The 19,745-nt window shown below is 47.9% G+C and overlaps 1 protein-coding gene across 1 annotated transcript in view; it reads right to left on the reverse strand.

Moving 5' to 3' along the window:
• The window catches only part of LOC111140313 (TNF alpha induced protein 8 like 3), a 35,690-nt gene extending 18,824 nt beyond the window's left edge, over positions 1-16,866 (reverse strand). Inside the window, exon 1 of the mRNA XM_022492598.1 lies at positions 16,774-16,866. Within this exon, the coding sequence (XP_022348306.1) occupies positions 16,774-16,825 (52 nt within the window). The 5' untranslated portion in view covers positions 16,826-16,866. The remainder of the gene's footprint in view (positions 1-16,773) is intronic.
• Positions 16,867-19,745: the final 2,879 nt, after the last annotated feature.

The raw sequence follows: 19,745 nt of genomic DNA on the forward strand, positions 1-19,745 counted from the left end.
GACATATGAGCGGATACCCGTAGGCTGGGTTCTCAGGCTCCTTTCTCTCAGATTCTCCTTCATCCACTGAGCTCTCGCTCTGCAACTGCCCATTTCAGCAATGCAATGCCTCCTTTTTCTCTCCTTGAAAAACCCAGGGCACTGACGCTGGAGACTCCAGCTTTCCTTTTCTGTGGTTTCCCTCCAGAATATCCCCTCCATAAATTTCCTGGGGCCCTTGCCTCCTCCATCAGACCACAGCCTGTGGTCACCACAGAACAGGCGGTCGGCAGACTCTCCCCGAGGCCTGTCCCTGTGCTGGCCTCAGCTCCCACAGACCAAGCCACAGACTGCCAGCCCCAGCAGGCTGCGCTGTGCTGACATAGCTGCCAATGGGAGCTCTGCCCAAACCCTCAGGGCCAGCTCTTCCTGCCAGGTCTCACTTCCCTGTCATCCCACCTTTCTGCCCAAAGAGAAAGTGGTTCATCCTTGCCCCAGCCCCGCACACTTTACTCTATGCAGCTTCTACCTGAATGCAAACATGTTGTGCTGCTCTCCCTTTCACCCCTCCCCTGAACAGTCCTTCTAGCCAGAACCCCCCACCCCCAACACAGGGCCTATTTAAGAACCTCCTGCCTGATTTCACTGGTTTGTCCACTGCAAACTGTAGAAGTGGAGTCCTGTCTGCTGTGTCCACAGTTCTGTCTCTGACACATAGTAGGAACTCAAATAAATGTAAACCTCAAAAAACCAGTAGTGACAAGTCAGGAAGCAATGTTGTGGGGGGGAAGACAAGGACAGGCTCTATCATGGCATGCCAGCTTGCAGGGCCAAGAATCTATGTTCTGTTCCCCTCTCCAGCTTCATTCTCTCTAGACTCTGAGTTCCCGACTGCCGGCCACACCCAGGTCTCCCAGTACCAGGCTTTATCACTCCCAGGTCCTCTCTGCGCCTCTGCACGTCCTGCTCCCTGGTTTGGACATGGGTGCCTCCCTCGTCCCCTTCCTCCCGATTCCTATCTGACCAGCCAGGCTCCACAGAAGGACTTCTGACCTCTGAGCATGCATCCCCGCCACCACATTTCCCTCTAGTCTACGCATCCCAGTGCAGAGCCACCGCACACCAGCTGGATTAGTGACGTCATGTGCCGCCTGTCTGTGAGTGGCTGGGCGGCAGGCATCATGATGTAGTCATCCCATGGCTCCAGCCAGGGACTGAAACCCAGAGAACATTCATTGCGTGAGCAAGTGGTTATCAGTCTTGACATTTTATTGAAATGTCTTCACACTTAGGTCAGGAGAAGTAACGATAATCAGAACCAGTGTGGCCCCAGGACACTGAAGCCTGTCTCCTCCAACCAGGGGCCTGAGGTCACCCCCCCACTGAGCTTCTTTCCCACCTGGGCATGCTTGCCAGGACATCACTCCTCCAGCTCACCAGTCACGCTTCCTTTTTATTATTTTAGAAATCTATTTTCAAAGTGATATGGGTACATTATTTTAAAAGTCTGGTCACTCTAGGGCTTATCCAAAATGCAGCATCTTCTGGCCCACTTTGGATGCTGGCTCTTCATGGCAAAACACTTCAAACTCTTTTAGCTATTTCAACTAAAAATTACCTCTTTATGTTTACCTAAAGACATAAATTACATGCTTATACTGTTAGTCCTCCACTTCGCTTTTAACTTCCTCTTATGGAAGCTGAGAAATTAGCTCTCCCCCATTCATTTCTCCTTCCACTTTCCCATTTAGTTCTGGTTTATAATATTTGGTTAAATCAGACTTCAGTGATTTACATTACTGTGACTTGGATACCGTTCATAGCTGACTCATGTATGCTCTATCGCTTCCATGACTGCATTTCCTTTTTTATTCATCTTATTTTCTCAGGAGTTAAACACTGCCTTGTTTTTCTTCCGGTTGGTTTTCTATCTGCCTAGCACTAATTTACTCCCAAAGTTCCTAGCACAATACAACGTTCTCAATGGGCTCAGACACATCAACTCATCTTTTACTTTAATTTTCTTTCTTGGAGACTTGCTGGGGCGCTCTCGGTGCACTGGTCCAAATCTGGGCACCTCTCCCTCTTAAGCCCCCGCTAGGCTCCCACCCTGGTGCTCCTTCCATCCTTCTTCCCTTCTCTCCTGTGTCTATCTCATGGCTTCCTCTTTCTTAACTTACACCCCGTTTCAGTGGAACACATTGCGCAGCACAGGCATCAGCAAACTACCTGAAAGAGCCCGACAGCAAAGGGCCAAAAGGCAAATATATCTGGGTACTTATAGAGCCATTTAAATGTAGCCATTAAAGAAAAAGTAAAAGTGCTCATGGGCCATCCAAAAACAGGTGGCAGGCCAGACGTGGCCTGGGGGCCTCAGCTGGCTGACTCCTGATCTAGCAGCTCCCTAAGGAAGGGAAAGTGGTAGGGTAATGTTCTGGACACTTAATGTGTCTTACGATGACTTTATTCCATCCACACACTCGACTGATGGTTTGATGCAGATGCGATTCAGAACTCTACCTGGGAAATCCTTTGCTTTGAGAATTCAATGGCATTGTACCACTGTTGTTTAGCTCTTGGTGCTGCTAGTTGGAAAACTAGTCCATTGGTAAAAGGGCCTGGTTATTCTCTCTGGAAGCTTAAAATCTTTGTTTCATGACCACTCATGGCCGCATGTCTCAGAATTTCCTCTGCCTTCATTCCTCTAATGCCTAGGAGGGCTTCTGAGGTGAGTGGGGGGTCCAGGGAGAGGAAATGGAGAGATGCACCTGGGTGGGAAAGGCTGCAGGGAAGGGGAGCATTAAGGATGAGATAGTGATCTGGGGTCAGGGAGACAGGACAGAAGGGGACAGGTCAGGAGTGAGACTTGCTTATGGCAAGAGGTAAGAGGTCAGGAGGCTGCTGCTGGGGAGCCAGCTTTTCTCAGTGTTGGACTCTTTAAGAGGTACTATCCTCCAGGTGAAGGGGTCCAAGAAGGCTGGGCAACCATGAAAGGCAGGACCGCTGCAGGCCTAGTGACTCAAGAGAGTGGCCCTTCTTGCGACCCCTGCCCCTCTGGCCTCCCTGCCATGTGACCCAACTTCCTGATGTCCTGACCAGCTGCTCTTCATTCTTGTCTGCCTCCAGGCTGCCTTAAGATAATCTTGCCCCTTAATTATCAACTATCTTCAGACTTAGACTCCAGTTTCTCTCATTGAGTTATGACAATTTGGCAGAATTATTTTTATGTGATTTTTTTTTCTTAACCAAAAATGAAACAAACAAAACCCAAGGATGTTTGGAACCAGACATCTTCATCCCACCCATGCCTCAGTTCATCACTGACCTCCCTCCTGGGGTGAAGGAAAGCCTGGGATGGGGGTATTTGGTGACAGCTTTCTGGAGATAATTCCTGGGTGCTTACTACAAATGCTGGTCTTAGGATGTATCATCCATTATTGGCATAAATGCCTACTTTCTCTAAGAACTCACTCCTATCTTGATTATTCTGCCTTTCCTATTCCCTGATCTCTCTTTTAAAAATCACAGTGGTCATATTCACTCACTTGCAATTGATAAGAAGGAGATATGGCTGCTTAATAAAGAACTGACATTGCTTTCCATGGGAAAATTAAGTGACTTTTTTTTTTAAATGGGAGGATGAAGTTTTCTTGGAGGGTGAACATAGTCAATATATATTTTTATATCTGAAAAGAGGTAAAAATAATCATTTTGTATATTACAAACCAAGAAAGTAGACAAAATCCTAGGTTAAAAATTCTGATAAAGGTGAATCGAAATGGTTAGCACTTCTGTTTCCTATAAGCTTCTTGACTGGGCTAACCCTATTTGGTTGGCTAGAGTAGAATAAGGTGGACATAGGGAGGCAGTAAAGAACACTGGGGCCACAATGTCTCTTATTTTCAGCTCCAAGAAACCCTCTGCATAAGAAATCCTCAGTTAAATTTCTAATTCCATTAGAAACACACACACACACACACACAAATAGATACACATGATATTTAATATCATACAGCTCCTCAATAATAATTTTGTTTCAGAATGGCAGACCAATGGTGGCAGTAGACTAGTACCTCCTAAAAGCTAAAAATCCTTCTATAATAGGGTTTTAAATGCTCACCCCTCTTTTTTTTCTAATTGTAAAAGTAATAAAGACACAAAATCAATGTGTAAATGAAAAAGTGGAAAGTCATAGTCATTCGTATTCGGGATAGAGGTCAGGGATAGAGAAATGTCATGCCAGCTGCATACACTGACAGTCAGTTAGCATCAGTGAGGCCACGTTCAGGGGCCAAGATGGCTGAGTCAGCAAGCTCATTCCAGCATTGCATTTGGCTTGAGAGGCTCTGGTACCCTGTGCCGGACTCTGAACCCCAAATCTATGAGCTCATTACCTACTCATTACCTATTCTGACGGCCCACACTTCCTCTTCATGTCATGAGGGCCCACGAAGGCTAGGCCAGGTGGCCCCAGATTGGGGATGCACCAGGGAGAGTGGAGGGCCACAGCCCGGACAGTGGGTGAGCAGGAAGAGGGCTGAGAAGCCTGGAGCATGCCCCCCACCAGAAGAAGCCCTGAGAGGGACTCAGGGAGGACTTGTCTGAGGGGAAAGAAGATCACAGGGAAGTGAGGGAAGAACTACTTTCGAGGAAGAAGATGGAGGGAACTGGACAAAACTAAAAGAAAGCCCACAGGATGAGCAGTGGCCTAGGCCACCAGATCTTACTCGATTGTTGCTTTTAAATTAACATGTCCTGCTAAAAGTTATACATATTCACTGTGAAATATCTGGAAGAAAAGTACAAAGAAGGAAATTATAATTACCCATAAACTCATCATATAGAATGGTTAATTCTGTTCCAGAGTTAAAAAGTTAAAAAAAAGTTTATGTGAATGAGTGTAAAGGAGACTCTTCCCCTTTTCTCTATAAAAACGAGAGTATGTATATGTATGTATAGGGGCGTGTGTGTGTATAAGTAAATATATGTACATATAATATGTGTGTATATGCATGTATGGAGCACAAGTGAGATCACAGATTATCAAGCTTTCATTATGCATGATACTGCAAACTCTTCCCTCTATTATTATATGTTTTTCAAATTAATTTTTCTTTTTTTTAAAAGATTTTATTTATTTATTTAAAAGACAGAGATCACAAGTAGGCAGAGGCAGGCAGAGAGAGAGGAGGAAGCAGGCTCCCTGCTGAGCAGAGAGCCCGATGCGGGGCTCCATCGCAGGACCCTGGGATCATGACCTGAGCCGAAGGCAGAGGCTTAACCCACTGAGCCACCCAGGCGCCCCCCAAATTTTTCTTAACAGCTGAATAATATTCTGCATTGTGGAAATGTCGTTATGTATTTAATCGTTCAGTAGCTATTTGACCGAATGTTGTTTTTTAGGCTGGATACGTAGGTTTGCCGCTGCCCTCATTTTGGTGGGGGTGGAGGTGCAGTTTTTAATAGTGAAAATTCAGCACCTGTTTTGTGATTTGGGGTAATCTCTGATTCTGTATCTTCATCTGTAAACTGAGAATAATAATTCCTGCTTTATCCATGTCCTGGTTTTGCCGTGGCTCAAGTGTACAGGGTATTTCATTGTTCTTCTGCCTTTACCGTTGTTTCACTCCGAATAACTTAGTGGCTAAGGAGGCCACAGAAAACCTGGGGAAAGCTGAGGGAGAGGTAATGGTGTGGTTGTGGAGGTGCTGAGACGAGGGGCCTCCTGGCCAGTGAGGAGGAAAGGCCCAGATGCCCTGAAAGGCAGGATTTTTTGGGAGAGAGGACTGGGCGAGACTGCAGCTTGGGGAATTTTTGGTCTTGCGCCTTTAGAATGAATAGTCTCTCCCAAATGAAAGTATATTGTCAGAAAAGACCAGGCTGAGGGCTCAGCCTGAAGAGACATGTGTAGGAAAAAAGTATTAATGATGGACACAGGAGGAGCAATGGAAGAAGAGTTTGGGAAAACCAGGATTACATATGGTCAGAGAATTCGAAAGGAAAAAAAAAAAGCCAAGATATTATTGTTGAATTCCCACTGGATCCTACTCTGGGCTCTCTCAAAGTTGACTCTGTTTTAACTGAACTCTGCCTGCCTTGTTTCACTGAGACTGAATCATTCAATATGAATACCCTTAAATCCTAGGGTAGAGAGGTTAACACAGATGAACAAATTTCCCTGTTTCCTTACAAAAACAGCCAATCTAAACACAGATAAAAATCAAACTGGAGAACTAGAAGTCAATAAATCTTTTCCTGAAGCCAGTAAATATTAAACTCAAAAGTAGATTAGCCTTTGCAATTGTCACTGGGCATCTATAAAACCCAGTAAACATCTTTTGGCTATTAAAAACCATGAAAATCTTCTGAGGGCTCTGTGTAGGGCCCTTCTGACGAAGGGGAGGAGGGGCCATGCAGAAGGGTAAGGCCTAGTGTGGGTCTGTGGTGGCCTGAGTTCTGGGCAGACGTGCCTGGTGGGGAAGGGGTGGCAAGAACACAGGACAGGGTGTTGGGAGGACACAGAGCAGGGGTCCCTTTGATATCACAACATCCAGAATAACTCTGATCCTTTTCTAAAAATTATGTATGATTTTGGGAAGGACAGAGGAGCCAGAGGATCTGGCCTCCAACTCTGGTTCTGACACTGCTTGGCAGTATAACCAGAGGCTTTAATGTCCCCAAGAAAACATTGCGTTGGGGGGGGCTTTTGTTCTCTTAAAAAGACTGCTCCCTCCCCTAAGAAAGTTCCCTTGCATCTTTTCAGGATTGTTTTTTGGCTTCGGAAAAGCACATCTATTCTTAGGGCTCAATCTAATTTTTTGTACCGATTTTTTGTACCAATTTTTACACATATTCTACCATGAGCTTGCATTCCTTTGGTCAGAAACTAATGTTACTAAAAAGCAGCAAGTAAGAGACTGCAGGGACACCCAAACCCCAATAATCAAGCTCTGAATCTCAACTTCTCTTCACTGTGAGGCAGGCTCATCCTTGGGTTTCTGCTCATCCTCGAATCCAATGGGTTACCATGCCCTTGGAATTCTTTATCTGAGATGATTTAATGCTGGAGTGGAAAAAAAATGCCTGAGGACCCAGTAAGCTTAAGTACACTTTGATAAAAAGAATGTTTGTCTGTCTTCAGCACCTCTCCTGACTGCTTTTCAGTCCTTCTCTTGTTCTAGTGTTTGCTATATTCACCACCCACCACGTCCCATGGTCTGGAGAGGTGCACGGCTTCAGGGTCCTTCTACAACCTTCTCTCCCGGTAGGAGCTTGGTGCCCCTCTCTCCATCTCCCTCCCAAACCACACTTCACCAGCTCTAGAACAGGAATCTGGGCCAGCCAGTCCTTGCCAATGTGCAACTGGGCTAGTGCAGGTGATGTCTGGTGCTTAACACAGGGCCTTCTGGAGATGGCACGTCCTACCAGAAGGAGCCTCATGAAGGAACCTAATGGTCAGGATTCTAGGCCCCGTGGGAGCTGGAGGGGGATACAAACGAGCCTGGTGGCATCCAACAACTTTACCTAATCTACCTTGTACAAGAGCACTATTTTTGGAGTTCCCCTGACTTCATATCCACTGACAAGATGCACATTCCTGAGCAAGTTATTTAACCTCTCTGTGCCTCAGTTTCCGAGTTTATAAAATGAGGCTATTTCTAGTACATATCCTAGAAGGCTGGTATAAGGGTTCAATATCACATAAATAATCAGTCCAGATTTGAATACATTGTATGTGCTTAGTTAATGTGAAATAAATGAGTAAAATTCAAAACATCACTATTATTTTACATTTAGGACTAGCCCTCTGGGACTGGACTCTGGCTGGCAAAGAGCATCCTCACAGCTTCTTATCTTGTTAGATATTTGCCACAACTTCTTAAACCCCATGCCCTCTCCTCTATAACCCCAACCCCAGTCTTCCCTTGCTGTGTCAGTGTTATCCTAAGGAAACCAAGGAAGCACACTGGTAGACAGTCGCTGTTGAGGCCTGCCCTGCAGAAGGCCCCATCATCTCCCTCCCACATTCTACACCGAAATTTCTGTTGACTTTCCCAGCACAACCCACAGACCCCAAATCAGACCTGCTGGACATGCGTGCTCACCAGAACAGCCCGTGACAGAACTTCTTCCCTTGCGTGAAACAGGAGGCCTCCACTATAAAAATATCAATTAGGAATCTCCATAAAACTATGTATCACCAAAATGTTTCCTTGCATGGTTAGAACAGTTTCACAGAAAGCATATTTTACTTTTGAGAAGAGAACCTACAAGACAGTGGCTGCTCCTGGGGTTTTTCAACAGTTTAAACCCGTATTTGGATACCACCAAAGTTTCTTTTTTTCTTCTTTTTTTCTGGAGAGCCAAGTTACAAAATACTGGTTTCTATTAGGGTGTGTCTAGCACTTTCTGTGCCGCCAAGCTTTCCATTTTTATAGTCTGCACACTAGGAGATTTTCCATGAACAGGCTCAAATTTATTCCCAGGCAATGATGTTTAGGCAAGCCAATATGAACGTGAAGACTGTTTGAAAGCAGCATCAGAATTTGGACCACGCAACTGCCTAAAAACAAACAAACAAATAAACAAACAAACCCATCTCTGATGTACAAAAAAGTAATAGTTTTTTTTGGCATACCTTAATATATGTGGGGAAAAGGGTACTCACTCTCATATGTTTCCTTAGATCAGGCTGTTAGAGAAAACTTGTTTTTTAAATTTTTCTCTATCCTTTATTTCTATACTTGCACAGAATACAGCCCAAACACCCACCTACATAGGCATTTTACATGAAGAGCTACAAGCCAAGTGACTGCAAAAAACAAAACCAAATTATGTATATAGTGCCTTTATAGAGATCTGCATGTGAATTCAAGTAGGAGCCAATGGTAACTCTGGAGGAAAAGGAATCAGTTAGTGGAGAATGCTAATGGAAAGTGTGACTATAATTTGGTTTTGCTGACAAATAAAAAAACAGGTGCCATATTTTTAAAGGAAAAAATAGCATAAGAAATAGGGCTTTATATTTACACACTCACACATATTCTTGTTCCAGCTCTAGAAACTTACACATTGGCTACAAGTACCACTATGACACCCAATTTTACTTTTTTTTTTTTTTTTTAAAGATTTTATTTATTTATTTGACAGAGAGAGAGAGAGAGATCACAAGTAGGCAGAGAGGCAGGCCGAGAAAGAGGTGGAAGCAGGCTCCCTGCTGAGCAGAGAGCCTGATGCAGTGCTCCATCCCAGGACCCTGAGATCATGACCTGAGCTGAAGGCAGAGGCTTAACCCACTGAGCCACCCAGGCGCCCCCCACCATTTTACTTTTTAAGTATGACAACTCCCTTCTGCTGCTGGTCATCTAAGGAGATCCCCACTGGGTCAGGCCAAGCTCCTCACAGGCTTCCAGCCTTGCCACCTTCTCTTTTTTCTACCCCCATCTAAATTTTTCACTCCTTCAAGGCTACCCTCAAGGCCCATTTCCTCCATGAAGCTCACCACCAGAATTCCAGACCACAATGCCTCTTGCTCCAGATCCTACAGCATTTTTTTTTTTAAAGATTTTATTTATTTGTCAGAGAGAGCGAGCACAGGCAGACAGAAAGGCAGGCAGAGGCAGAGGGAGAAGCAGGCTCCCCGCCGAGCAAGGAGCCCGATGTGGGTCTTGATCCCAGGACGCTAGGATCATGACCTGAGCCGAAGGCAGCTGCTTAACCAACTGAGCCACCCAGGCGTCCCCCTACAGCATTTTTTGCTGATGCCTCCCAGTCTTGTAGATTCAGTTTTGGGTGGGTGTTTTCTCTCCTCAACAAAGCTGCAAATTTCTAGAGGGTAGGGTCCCATCGAATTCTATTTCTCTATGTGACTATAGCACCCTGTGCCACTCTGAACATGAAACAGGTGATCAGCCAATACCTCTTAGATTGAATGGACTCAACAACTGGGTGCAGAGCTATGAGGTCTGGAATGGCTAACTTCATCTGGCAATCTAAATTTTCCTAGGGAGGTCTAGGTAAAATTTACAGCTCAATGACTATCCCCTGAGCTTTGCTGGTAGACAGGGCTGCCTTCTCTAATGAAACACTCCTGAAGAATTCTGGGGACCACCTGCATGGGGTGTCTCAATGTCCTGCTCAGGTTCCTCATGGAGAATGAAGGGCCAAGCATGCCACAAGCCTCTGGGGGCCTGTAGATAGCTCTCAGTGGGTGGGGACAGCTTCACCCAAGTTTGCACCCTGTTCCTTGGTATGGCCTACATCTGGCCACGAGATGGCCTACATCTCATCCCCTTGTATAAGGGGACATGAAGGCCTGGCCCCTCACGCTGACTCAGAACAGTTCTGAAGGGCTGTTCTAGCTCCAGAGCTGGAGGCTATTATTATTGGGTGTGCACTGGAGCTCAGCTTCTCACTATGCCTAATACAGTGTCCCTCCCCTTCCCTCTCTTTCCCCAAATAAACCCAGTGCATGCCAACCTCAATCACAGAGTCCAGTTCCTGGGGAAACAGCCTACAACAGCATCTATCCATCCATCCACATACAGGCATACCTCATTTTGTTGCACTTGGTTTAATGAGCTTTGCAGATTTTCCCCCCCTGAAACTGAAGGTTTATGGCAACCCTGGTGGTGTAAGTCTAGCAGTGTCATTTTCCCAACAGCATTTGCTCACTTTATGTCTCTGTGACAGATCCTGGTAATTTTTACAATATTTCAAACTTTCAAATTATTATTAACATTTGTTATGGCGATCTGTTATCAGTGATTATAGCTCACTGAAAGCTCAGATAATGGTTAGTATTTTTTAGCAGTAAAATATTTTTAAAAATTTTTTTTGAGAGAGAGAAAGAGATGGGGGGTGGGACAAAGAGAGAATCTTTTTATTTTTAAAAGATTTTATTTATTTATTTGACAGAGAGATCACAAGTAGGCAGAGAGGCAGGAGGAAGCAGGCTCCCCGCTGAGCAGAGAGCCTGATGCGGGGCTCGATCCCAGGACCCTGAGATCATGACCTGAGCCGAAGGCAGAGGCTTAACCCACTGAGCCACCCAGGCGCCCCATAAAGAGAGAATCTTAAGCAGGCTCCACGTGGGGTTCCATCTCACCCTTAGATCATGACCTGATCTGAAATCAAGAGTCAGATGCTTATCTGACTGAGCCACCCAGGTGCCTGAGCAATAAAGGATTTTTAAATAAAGGTATGTAAATTGTTTTTTTAAAGATATCATGCAATTGCACACTTAAGAGACTATGCTACAGTGTAAATGTGACTTTCATATGCATTGGGGAAGCTAAAAATTCCCTGGCCTACCTTTACTGCAATATTTGCTTTATTGCAGTGATCTGGAACTGAACCTGCAGTATCCCTGTGCTGTGCCTGTCTTCACTTATCCATGCAGGCACACAGCCAGCCAGCCAGCCAGCCAGACACCTCCCAGTGTGTTCAGGATCCAAGGTGTTAGTGGGAGGTGATAGAGGTGAAAATGACCCCATCCTTGCCCTCAGGGAGCTAACAATCCAGGACAAGAGACGAGAATGTACCAGAATAACCCTAAAGCACACAATGGGAAGTGGCTGTTATTAAGACAACAGAAATTTGGCTGGGTACAATCCCAGGGCAAGGGGTCAGGAGTCTTGTCTTCATGCACTGGTGCAGGCTGTGGCCATTTCTGTACGTGTCCTGTCTCCCCATCTGATCTTAAGCCCTGGGAGCCAGAATGGATAGTGTCCTTACCTCTCTGCCTTCCCCATACTTCCCAACACAGGGTCCCAGACAGCATTAGAAATCTTAAAACACTGAAGGCAAGCTTTGGCAGTTCCACTGCATAGGAAAGGTTTCTGGCTGTCTGGTCTCTCAGTGCAGAGTTCCCAGGAGGCTCCTCAAGATGCACATTCATTTATTATGCCCATAAAATCTCAGGAACCTGAAAGCACAGGACAAGGTCCTGACCCATAAAGCAGTTACAGACAGTGTGTGGACAAGGCAGAGGCCCCTGGAAATGTCCACAAACAGGAACAAGACACAAGACAGTGACTAACAGGCACGTGGTACCTCATCCTCAGATGGTCTCCGTTCCAGGCTGGCCAGCCCATCCACTGTCAATCTGTCAGTTAACAAGGGTTACCCAACAGTCTCCACCAGGAACCTAACAATGAGAATCAACAGACTGCCGAACCTCATAATCCCCTGAAGCTAGGGCTCTAGCATGGTCTACTGCTCACAGCGGACAAGTGCCTGTAAGCAAAACACCACCGCTAAGTGCCTGATGGAAAGAAGGGGTTGGCTGGGAAGCGTGGGTCGGGGAGTCCGTCTTCTGTATTTCCCGGCCCTCACCCCGACGCGGCATGCCAGTCTTCTTCCACTCTCCCTCTCCTTTCACTGCTTTTATGCAGTCTGTCAGCACTTCTGTCGTCTGCTTCTCAGAAATGGCACTTGCATCCTCCCTCTTCTGCTTCACCTGAGAGCTGCCACTTGCCCTGATACCGCGGCCACCCCAGTCACCGGTGCTCCAAGCCTAGGCAGTCCCGCACTCCGTGTCTGTCGGATGCGGTTCCTGCAAACCCAGCTCTCAGTCAGTCCTGTTTCTGCATAACGGTCAGCTCATCAGGGTCCTCTCTGGCCCCATCAGGACTAGTCACTAAGAATCCTTTTCTATGTGGCCCTCCCCATCACTCCAATACCTTTATTTCCCAGTATTCCCTAGAATATGCCCTCCACTCCAGTCACCTCCCTGCTTATCCGGGCCTTTGCTCAAGTGGTGTCTGACTTCTGGAACACCTTTCCTCTTCTTAAACACCTACGGAATCCTACCTACTTGAACCCTACCTGCCTAATCCACCTTGCTACTTTGTTCACAAGGACCACACTGAGGACCTAGGTGATGAGAAGGATAGAAAAGGCAGGGTTAGAGGTCTGCTGTCTTCCCATTTCCTTTACTGTGTGGAAGCTTCCCTACCATATCTTGACTCCATTGCTTGGAAATGCTTTTCTGTTGCACCTGCCTGGATTGTGAAGAAACCCCACCAGCTTGACGGCCCCGGACCACCTAGCTGTGAGTGGAAGGAGCCTGTTTGCCCTCAGCCGGGTAGACTGTCTTTGTTTTACAGGCCTAAAAGAGAAAAAGCTGACACTGCTAATGTTTACTTGCTTGTTGCTTCTTAGGAAAGATTCTTAATCACTGTCGAGTTAATATACCAAGTGCTAAAATTTTTGAGAGATGGATGGTGGGTTTGCCAAATGATAGACTGCCAAGTTGGGTCTCTGGAATGAATCCAGTATTCCATAAACCCTGCCTCTTTCCTAATCATAGAAAGAACCCCAAACGACAGAAAGGCAGAGTAGAGTTTCAGGCAGCAGAATGACACAGAAGCCTCATCCTGTGCTTCCTGAAAAACAGTGCAGCTGGAGACAAATCTCATCTCCCCGCTTCACCCACTATGCACAGGGCTGTCCTGCTCGATGAGGGCACCACAGGCACCGGGGAGATCTTTGGAAACATCTCTTGAAAGGGGTCAAGAGTAGGTTGTCCTCGGAGACTTTCTTACTCTTCTGCCAATTTGCAACTGGGAAGGTGACTGAGATGGGTAAAAATGCAAGGGGAATGATGAGGACTTCCTGGGCCTCCTGCTACCTTGAAGGAAAACGGTTCACTGGTTGGAAGGGTTACCTCCTCTTGTTTCATTTGAAATGGCATGAAAGTGGGTATCTCCAAGTTAGCCAGTGGGTTGGATAAGGGCTTTTCTGCTTTGTGTTACTTTACCCAGAGTTAGAGGAAAGGGGGATGGTGAAGGTAATAGTTCTGAATGTCTCCATCTTCATGCCTTGAGCTGGAAGATGAGGAGGATAAGAAGAGGTAAATTAAAGATAACCTCCCCCAAACCAGCTACCAAGCTAACACACACACACACACACACACACACACACACACACACACCCAGAGAGAATGAGTGAAATTCAAAACAAACCTTCTCAGGCAATTACATTAATATGATAATAATAACAATAATACGTGTTACACATGTCTACTGATTTACAATTTATAAAGCACTGCTGTACATTATTTAGCAGTATTCTTACAATAAATAATCCAGTCAGGTGATAATCAACATAGCAGCTACCATGTACTGAAAGATTACCGGGAACACTTCATGTGGTATTTTATTTAATCCTCACAACCTCTTTGTGGTACTACTGTTATCTCCATTCGACAGATGGAGAAACAGGTTTGGAGAGGTTAACATACTTGCCCAACAGGTAGAGAATGAAACCTAGGTCCTTCTGATTCCAAGAGTACAGGCTCTTGACCTTAATAGGGTACATCTCATGGCAGGGCTGGTTTTTTTTTTTTTTTTTTTTTTACAAGTTCTAGAAGGGAAGGCCACTCAGGAAGAAGCAGTCCTCATATCTTAACTCCTCAAGAGGTAGGTTCACACAGACACACACACAATGAATACTCCAAGAAGTCCCACTTCTCTGTTGTCCCCAGCTACAAACACATCCAGCTTGCACAGATACAGGTCCACAGATGTACCTGTATGGAGACAAAGGTCAACCCCTAAGGATAACATAGCTTCACTTAACCTGTATCTGAAGTTGCAGCAAGGGTTTCCATTTGACAGGATGCAACTACAGCAAAGCAATGAATTAGCATCTAGTTCTGAAGCTTTGTCACGAAAAATAGTTTAAGACTATGAATAATGAGATGGAATGCCATTTAGCAGAATGGCTTGTGATATTCAATTAAATGTTCAGCTTGAGAGATTCGTGCACACACAGAGAAGAAGAAATGACTGTAGGAAACAGCAAGGCACAAACACATGGTGACAGCTCATAGAGCTGGCTGTCCTATTCTTCATGGGACCCATCTGACCTCAGTGGTAAGGTCTGCTGTTAGCGCAGGGGCCTGACACAAACAGACACGCACACATCTGGGATAACCGGGGCTGGGAAGACTTGGTGGAGAAGAAACAGGACTCTTGAGAACTCCTTCCCTTCCCTTTTACCAAAGCACCAACTCCTCCTCTGGAGTGTCTCCTCCCCCTTCTTCTCCTCCCTCTTCTTTCTCTAAGCTTCCTTCTCCTCTCCTTGAAACATCAACCTGCGTAAGAGACCTGAGGGTGGGGTGGGGACAGCAAGTTAGTTCCTGGAATTTTGAGACAGTAAAGTGTCGAGGTCAGCATCCCCCAACCCTGCCCCAGCTTTCCAGATAGACTTAGATACATACATAAACACCTACTGGAACTTTAAACAGATATGAGGAGATCCACAAGTCCCGCATGATACAAAATCTTGGTGCTTCCTAGCCACAGAAACATACAAGTAGGCAAAGGGCTCAGGTCAATTTGTTATATCCACACCTACCTGCACAAAGGAGGTGACCCTTACACATACACTCAAACACACACACGGAGGAATCCTCAATGCAGGCATCTTGGTAATGCCACCCTACCTGTTGACCAGCCTCATCTCTTCCACCCACCCAAAGGTGTTGACCACAGCCGCCCTGTGAGAGGCGGAGGGGTACCATGTAGTGGACAGGGAATCACTCTGCCCTTCGCTACTCCCTGCTGTGAGACGTGGGCAAGCTACGTAGCTTCTCTGGGCTTCTGTAAAATGGAACTAATAACCACCTGGCTAGATGCTGTGCAGATGTAGGGGAATCATCTATGTAGGGCTTTTGGCACAGCGTCTGGCGCTGTCCTGCCTGGTTCCTGAGCTTGCCTTTCCTACACCCACGCCTGGACGCCTGGGCTGAGAGTGCCTCCTGGCACTTGGTCCCCACTCTCAGGATGCTGGCCTGACATAGGGAAGAGTGGGGACTAGTCTAGGACCTCGGGTCTGTGACAGGAGGGTCAACTCTAAGGTCACAAGTCCGCCGGCCGGCCGCGGCTAGCCTTCAGGGCCCCCGAGGGTGTCGAAAGCCGGGGACAGGTGGGCTGGGCGATCAGTTCTACGGTGCGTGGACCCGTGGGCGGCAGGTGGAGCCGACCGGTGAAGGCGGGCAGAACCCAGCGGTAAGTCGACCCAAGGCTGTGGGTGGCTTCCTCCTGTTGCTCAGTATCAGGGAGAGGCGGGGGAGGACATTCATTTTTTCCAAAGTAAGCACCCACCCATTGCTTCGATAACTATCGATTGTGAAAAGCCGGCGGCGACTCTTAAAGGCGAAGCCCGATTCCTGCGTCTGCGCCCCCGCAGCACCACCCCTCCCCCCCCCCCCCCCCCCTCCGTGGCTGCGTTCCCGGACTTCTTCGCTGGGACCTCCTCTGCCTCTGTGGGGCAGCGATGGGCGAACCCCTCTGCTCCGCTGGTGTAGCAGCCTCGGGAACCGCAGCCACTAGCTGTGGTTTGACCCCTGCCCGTCCACCCGCGGGTCCTTTCCTTGCCGGAGTCACCTGTCCCGCAGCGTCCCTGGCGCCAGGGTTCGAGGACAGGGTCGGCGCACAGAAAGTTATTTCAAAGGGCAGATGTGTTGCAACCCTCGCTGCAGCAAACTACAGGACGCGGATTTCCCGAACTCTTCCCCACCCCCACCCAGCCCGGGCGACCCGAGCCCGCCGCAGGACGCAGCTACGCGGAGAGCCACCCGCAGATGCACCTCTTCTCCCTCCCGCGCGCCCAAGCGCAGTGGAAAACCTCACAGCAAACTCACGGCGCGGAGCAATCCCCGGTCCCGGCCTGGAAGGGATCGGCCTCCCGCCCGGCAGCTCCGAGAAATACTCGCGATTTCCTGCCCCAGACTCCCCTCCTCCCGGCCCCGGCCCTCCCGGCTGGGCTGCCGCGGCCCCTCGGTACCTGCGGCGGTCACGGGCTCGCCTTCACTCTGCTCGCCGGAATCCGAATCCATGCTGCGGGCTGCTGGCCGGACGTCCACAGCCGCTCGCCCGTCTGCGGGGCTGCTCGGGGCCGGCGTCCGGGCTCCGGCGACCGCGGCACACTCAGGACGGGAAGCCGAGCGGCGGCAGCGCTGGAGGCGCGGGCTGGGCAATGCGCGGCGGCGGCCGGGGGGCGGCTCCGCAGAGGCGAGCGCCGCCCGCGCCCGGCTCCCAGCGCCCCGCCGGCCGTTGCCTGCGCGCCAGGCGAGCGCCGGGCGGAGGGTGGGGGCGCGCGGGGAGAGAGCGGGGAGGGGGAGGGGAGGCGCGAGCTGGGAGGAGCGGGAGCGGCCGGCCCCGTGGGCTCCAGACGGGGCTTAAATACCCCGGGGGCGGTGCCGCTCCTCCTACCCGCGCCCCGCGCCCGCAGCCCTGGACTTGAGGCGCGCGGTGAGGTCGTGCCGGTTGGCGAGACCGAGCGCGGTCGCTTGCGGATGGCCAAGTTGGTTGGCTTTTGAGGTGAAAAAGCGCCCCTACCCCGTAAATGAAACAAACAAAAAAAGGGTTCTGTGTGGGAGTCCTGAGGCTGCCTTGGCTGGAATCCGAGTCCACCGCTCCGGGACCTTGGGCGAGAAACTCAACCTCCCTGAGGTGTTTCCTCACTTGGCAGATGGGGAAATGACAGTTGCCTTTTGCCGGGAATGTTGTGGGGGAGTAAATAAGATAATGCACGTGAGGAGCGAGGGCAGGGCCAGACACCTGGCGAGGAAGGGAACAGCGCTCGGCAGGTACGCACGCTCCGGCTGCGCTTCTTGCCCGCGTGGGCGGGACGGGCTGGCGGCAGAGCGCAGCCGGGCCCAGCTGGGGGCCGGAGCTGGGGGCTTAACTCGGGGCAGTCGCGCGCCGCGGACACACCCTGCCGCCCCGGCCCCGCCCCTTGGCGCCCCGGACTCGGGCGGAGAATGGGATTTTCAAACCTCGTGTTAATGAGGAGTGCGCCACATGCTCCGAAGCGCCTACCCTTTCACTTTGTAGAAAGAGGTATTTGTGAATTTACTTAGTAATTAAGAGACAAAACGACGGGGGCGGTGGGGGGGAACGCCCTGAGCAGGAGCTGTAAGGCCTCAGGAGATCGGGAGATCGCTGGTGGTTAATTCTCGACCATCCATGCAGTCATACTGTCTCCTGAATTATCAACTCCCAGCACTTCCGTAACTTCAGGCCAGCCTCTGTGTTTATAAAGTGCCACCGAAAATGCAGACTATATTGACGTGAGCGAAATGAAGTCAGGAGGACACAGTCTACCTAAAAGTGCCATTTAATTGTTTCCTGTGCGCTCTTGTTTAATCTGTACAGCGACCTACTGAAGAGTTTGGGTTGAACCACGTGCAGATGCCTTTTTTGGGGTTCAAAAAGAGCTGAAAGTTGGTATTTACATAGAATCCGACCTATATTGCTGTCTCCATTTTATACATGTGGAAACTGAATATCAGGGAGAGCAAATAATTTTCTGTGGTCGCATGTCCAGTGAGTGAGTGAGCTGCGACTTGAAATCAGGCTTGTCTGATGTCCAGACCTGCTCCCAGCTGGTAGGGTAGAGTGTAACAAGTCAGTTTGGCCTTTTGGCTACCTGATGACTGCCTCTTTTAGTGAAGGTATGGGCTTCATAGAATACAAGTACGGTTCTACTTTGCGTCCTCAGAAAACATTTTTCTAGGTGGCCAAACTCAGGGGCTTTAGTTGACAAAAGCTGGATGGGTTTCTGTGGAATAGTCAAAAGATTCCCATTCTAGCCGTGTGATCTTGGGCAAATGGCTTAAACTCTCAGTTTCCTTGTATGTTGGCATCTCCTTCATAGGATAGTTGTAAGGGAGTAAATGAAATAATGACTGTGGAAGCTATTACTCAATGCCTGACACACAGTTAATGTTTGATAAGTGGGAAGAACATTACTTCTTAGATCTAATGGATCCCATTTAGAAAAAATATTTTAAAATTGCATTTTTAAATGAAAAGAGTAACAGCGACAGTTGTGTAAAAGTTGATACTCAAAAAAATAATAGCTGGTATCCTTTAAAGAGTTTGCCATCATAGCTTTGCATTCCTTTTTTTTTTTAAGATTTAAAAATTTATTTACTTATTTATATTGTGCGCTGAAGGGGAAGCGGGGATGGGCTGAGGGAGAGGGAGAGAGAACCCCAAGCAGACTCTGCTTTCTGCTTTGACTGGAGAGCTCCAGTCAGGGTTGGAGCCCAAGACCTTGCCAAAGGTTTGACCTGAGCCAAAATCAAGAGATTTGTTTAACTAACTGAGCTACCCAGTTAGTTATGCCCCATAGCTTTGCATTCTTGAGGAAAAACAAGAATGGTAGCAGAGAACAGAGTATATTAGATTGAAAAGACATCCAGCTTCCTCTGAAAGCCAACCCTAGATTCAACAACAGGGAATGTGAAACTTTCTCTGCTCCCTTACACCTCCTTTCCTGGCACTTGGTAGAAGCTTTTTAATGATTATTTATTTGTTTGTTTTAATGGACAGATGGTCTAGGTTGACGGATGAGAGAGACAGAGTCCCATGGAGGTATCTGTACATCACAGCAATAAAGGAAATGGGGAAGCCACTACTGGAACTTGGTTAACGGTAAACAAGGTATGGAGAGCACACATTTATGGTACATACAGGCCCATCAGTCATTGGATCTTTACTGAATAACTAGTACATTCATCCCAGAGATAGAATGCTGGGGGTGGGGGATGCTGGTCAAAGTGCTTCAGAAAAGTGTATGAGTCCAGAAAAATAACACCTATTCATTTATTTATTCCTATATTCAGTCATAGTATATTTCTGCAAAAAAAAAAAAAAAGCAGACCTAGAATGAAAAATTGAATGTGGAATTAAACAATGGAGAAGAGAGATCCAAACCAAATAAGGTCCCCATTCCAATTTCCTATGACA

Source organism: Enhydra lutris, unplaced genomic scaffold, assembly GCF_002288905.1.
Source record: "Enhydra lutris kenyoni isolate GAN:26980312 unplaced genomic scaffold, ASM228890v2 scaffoldscaffold4, whole genome shotgun sequence".
NCBI classification, from domain to species: domain Eukaryota; kingdom Metazoa; phylum Chordata; class Mammalia; order Carnivora; family Mustelidae; genus Enhydra; species Enhydra lutris.